Source organism: Elephantulus edwardii, unplaced genomic scaffold, assembly GCF_000299155.1.
Source record: "Elephantulus edwardii isolate Elephantulus edwardi_28Jun2011 unplaced genomic scaffold, EleEdw1.0 scaffold00043, whole genome shotgun sequence".
Classification (NCBI taxonomy): domain Eukaryota; kingdom Metazoa; phylum Chordata; class Mammalia; order Macroscelidea; family Macroscelididae; genus Elephantulus; species Elephantulus edwardii.
The window spans coordinates 14,827,627-14,830,654 of NW_006399793.1; the positions used below are offsets into that span (position 1 = coordinate 14,827,627).

General features: G+C 37.4%; 1 protein-coding gene across 1 annotated transcript in view; it reads left to right on the forward strand.

The window, feature by feature from the left end:
* FAM81B (family with sequence similarity 81, member B) overlaps positions 1 to 3,028 on the forward strand; it is a 104,170-nt gene that overhangs the window by 67,810 nt on the left and 33,332 nt on the right. Inside the window, exon 6 of the mRNA XM_006885391.1 lies at positions 844 to 973. Within this exon, the coding sequence (XP_006885453.1) occupies positions 844 to 973 (130 nt within the window). The remainder of the gene's footprint in view (positions 1 to 843; positions 974 to 3,028) is intronic.

Here is a 3,028-nt window from a genome sequence, read left to right on the forward strand (position 1 = left end):
TCTCTTCACCATCCATCCTGATGCTGCCAATTGGTCCAGTGGTGAGAATCTTTGTCTTCTTGACATTGAGCCTCAATCCATATCGGAGGCTGCAGTCCTGGACCCTCTGCAGCAAGCGCGTCCCATATATATTGCTCCATTATTCATAATACAAAAAGAGTTGGAAGCAACCTAAGTAAGTCTCCATCAATAGACAAATGGCTAAAAATATTGGTGGTACCTTCACACAGTGAAGTTTTAATAAAAAATAATCAAGAATTTGTGAAATACTGCACAACATGGAAGAATTGAAAACAAATAAAAGAACAATACAATATATGACCACTGACATAAGGAGCTCTGATGGCTTAGAGGTAAGGAGTTGTACTGTGAACACAGAGGCACACAGATTGAATCCACAAGCTCCTCTAAGGGAGAAAAAAAAAAGGGCAACCTCCTCCCTTGTCATTTACTGCTTCTGTCATGTCAGCTCTAAGTTGATGCCCACTAGATAGTACATAAAAACAATATAAAAAACCAAGGAAAAGTTTACACAGACTCAATCTTGGAAGATTAATAGAGATTATTGTTGTTGTGTGCCTTTGAGTCAGAACTGACCCATAAGGGACTTTTCGATGGTTTTCCAGAGGCAGTTAAGTGCACAGAAGGAGATTGTATATCCTTCTCCCTCAAGTAGCTGGTGGACCATGTGTCTTTGGGATCACAGCAGAGCTTCTCACCACGAGGCACCAGGAGGAAAATAAAGAACTTTAAAATGCTTCAAATCAAACTAATTACAGGTTCTGCAGTAGTATTAAAATGTTATGAGCCTGCTTATCTCACAAGTTTTCCTCTTACCACCAGATGTGATTCAAGCATTGTGAAGCTTTCCGGAGACCTTCACTTCATTAGGCAGGAATGCCGGCGAATTGAGAACACAATTCAAGAACTCCTGTCTTCCCTGGAAATGGTTTCTAAAAGCTTGGATGTGAAGGTAACTGAAAGCAAATGAATATCTTACATTATTATGGACACTTTCAGAATTAAGATTATTCTAATCAAAACACCCATTCAAATGTTTTTCTTCCAGAAGATGTTTCTTTCAGTGAGTTGTACATGACAATTCATATGATAATTCAGATGGCCAACAAATAGACAAATACATGAAAAGGGTCAGTCGAAACAACAAATACTTAATGAACGGCTTATATGTTCCACATTTTAAGTATATGCCTCTTGATTTCATCACTATCCTTGACTTCTTATTTTCTCAATTCACCTCAATGATCAGAGAACCAAGGATTCCCAACATAAGAATTTCCCATTGTAACTATTATTAAAAGTCCAACAATTATAATCATTAAATGTTCAGCATAACTATGAATTCATTATTTAAATCCACACTTAAGTCCCTGCAGTGGTTTGTGTCTTATAAAATAATATACACATTTTTATGCCTGGAGTTTAATGGCCATTCATCCATACCTGGCCCTTGTTTATCTCCTCAGCTTCATTATTTGATTTCTTTTTTATTTTTAATAAACTTTTCTTTTTATACTGGTTTGCCTACAAAGTTTGTATACATTGTTTTTCACACCAGATCTTTCCCATTTCTTTTACCCACCACTCCCTCTATCAATCAAATTGTGTGACCCTGTGATAACTTCCCTGGCCAACCTCACCCCTCTGCTACTACCCTCCCCCTCCCTTTGGATCCTCATACCTGTTTTACCATTTATCTTTCTATTTCTACAATAATGGTCTCAGAAAGTACTTATCTTTAAGGGACTAAGTTTATTCACTTGGTTGGCATAATGCTCCAGTCCCTCCCAAGTTAGATAGTAATTTCCTAAATCATTGCTCCTGCATGCTACCAGAGTTTCCCAATTGGTTCAATTGTGGTTGGAAATCTGGGCTGTTTCCATGTTCTTGTGATGGTGAATGATGCTGCTATAGAACATTGCTGGAATTCTTGATTTCTCTTTCATGTGCAGTGGTAGCTGAACTCCCCACAGGTAGCTACCCATTAAAAGCAAGGTATTGCACATCCTCCACCTTATTCTCTTGTCTGCTTGAAATGGCTTGTTTTTTTCTGTCCTCCAAAACAATGGTAAGAAAAACATGTAAAAAACCCAAAAACACAAAACCCAAACTCATTGCCATGGTGCCAGTTCTGACTCAAACTGATCCTCCATTGGGTAACTCTATACAGGAGGAAACTGCCCATCTTTGTCCTCAACAGGTGAATTCCAACTGCTAATCTTTTGGTTAGGAACCCAACACACTACAAAATACACCATCAGGACTTCTTTAACTAAAATAGAACACAGTAAAAACATCTCTGCCACATTTCATCATATAGGTATCTGAAGTGACTTTGGAGAGTGAAAAGCAGAAATCCTTTGGGGATGAGGAGCTTTGATGTTTACTTGACAGTGGGAATCATTTGACCAAGAGCAGAAAGTATCATAGGGGCATAATTGTATTTAGTTCTATTCAGGTTCTCTTGTCCACATTACTACCCACTCATCTAATTAATTTTAATAGGGGAAGTGTTTTGTTGATTCTCTTGGTTTTTTGAGGAACTTGGTCATATGAAAAATATATCATGACAATTTCATCTCCAATTTTCTGGTTTAAAACCTCAAAGGGTTCTCTTTCATTTCTCATCATCTTGACTAAAATTTTCAGAACATTGTAAAATTAAAAACTACCAGAGAAGGCAACTTTCCTAGTTTCTCACTAGATGGGGACTGTCTTTTTTATTTAGAAGTGACTCCAGGTTTGATACCGTATTTTTAATCATGTCAATGACATTTCCATTGATTTTCACTCAGTTTTTATCAGATCTAAACTTTTTATTTTATCAAACGCCTTTTACACATCAGCACATACCTACATCACCATATTGATTGTTTTTTTGGTTTATATGCCCATCAGTCTAGACTTTGGTTTTATAATAATGGGAATCCCAGAACACTTGATCGTTCTAATGCGAAACTTATACTTGGACCAGGAGGCAGTCGTCAGAACAGAGCAAGGGAACACT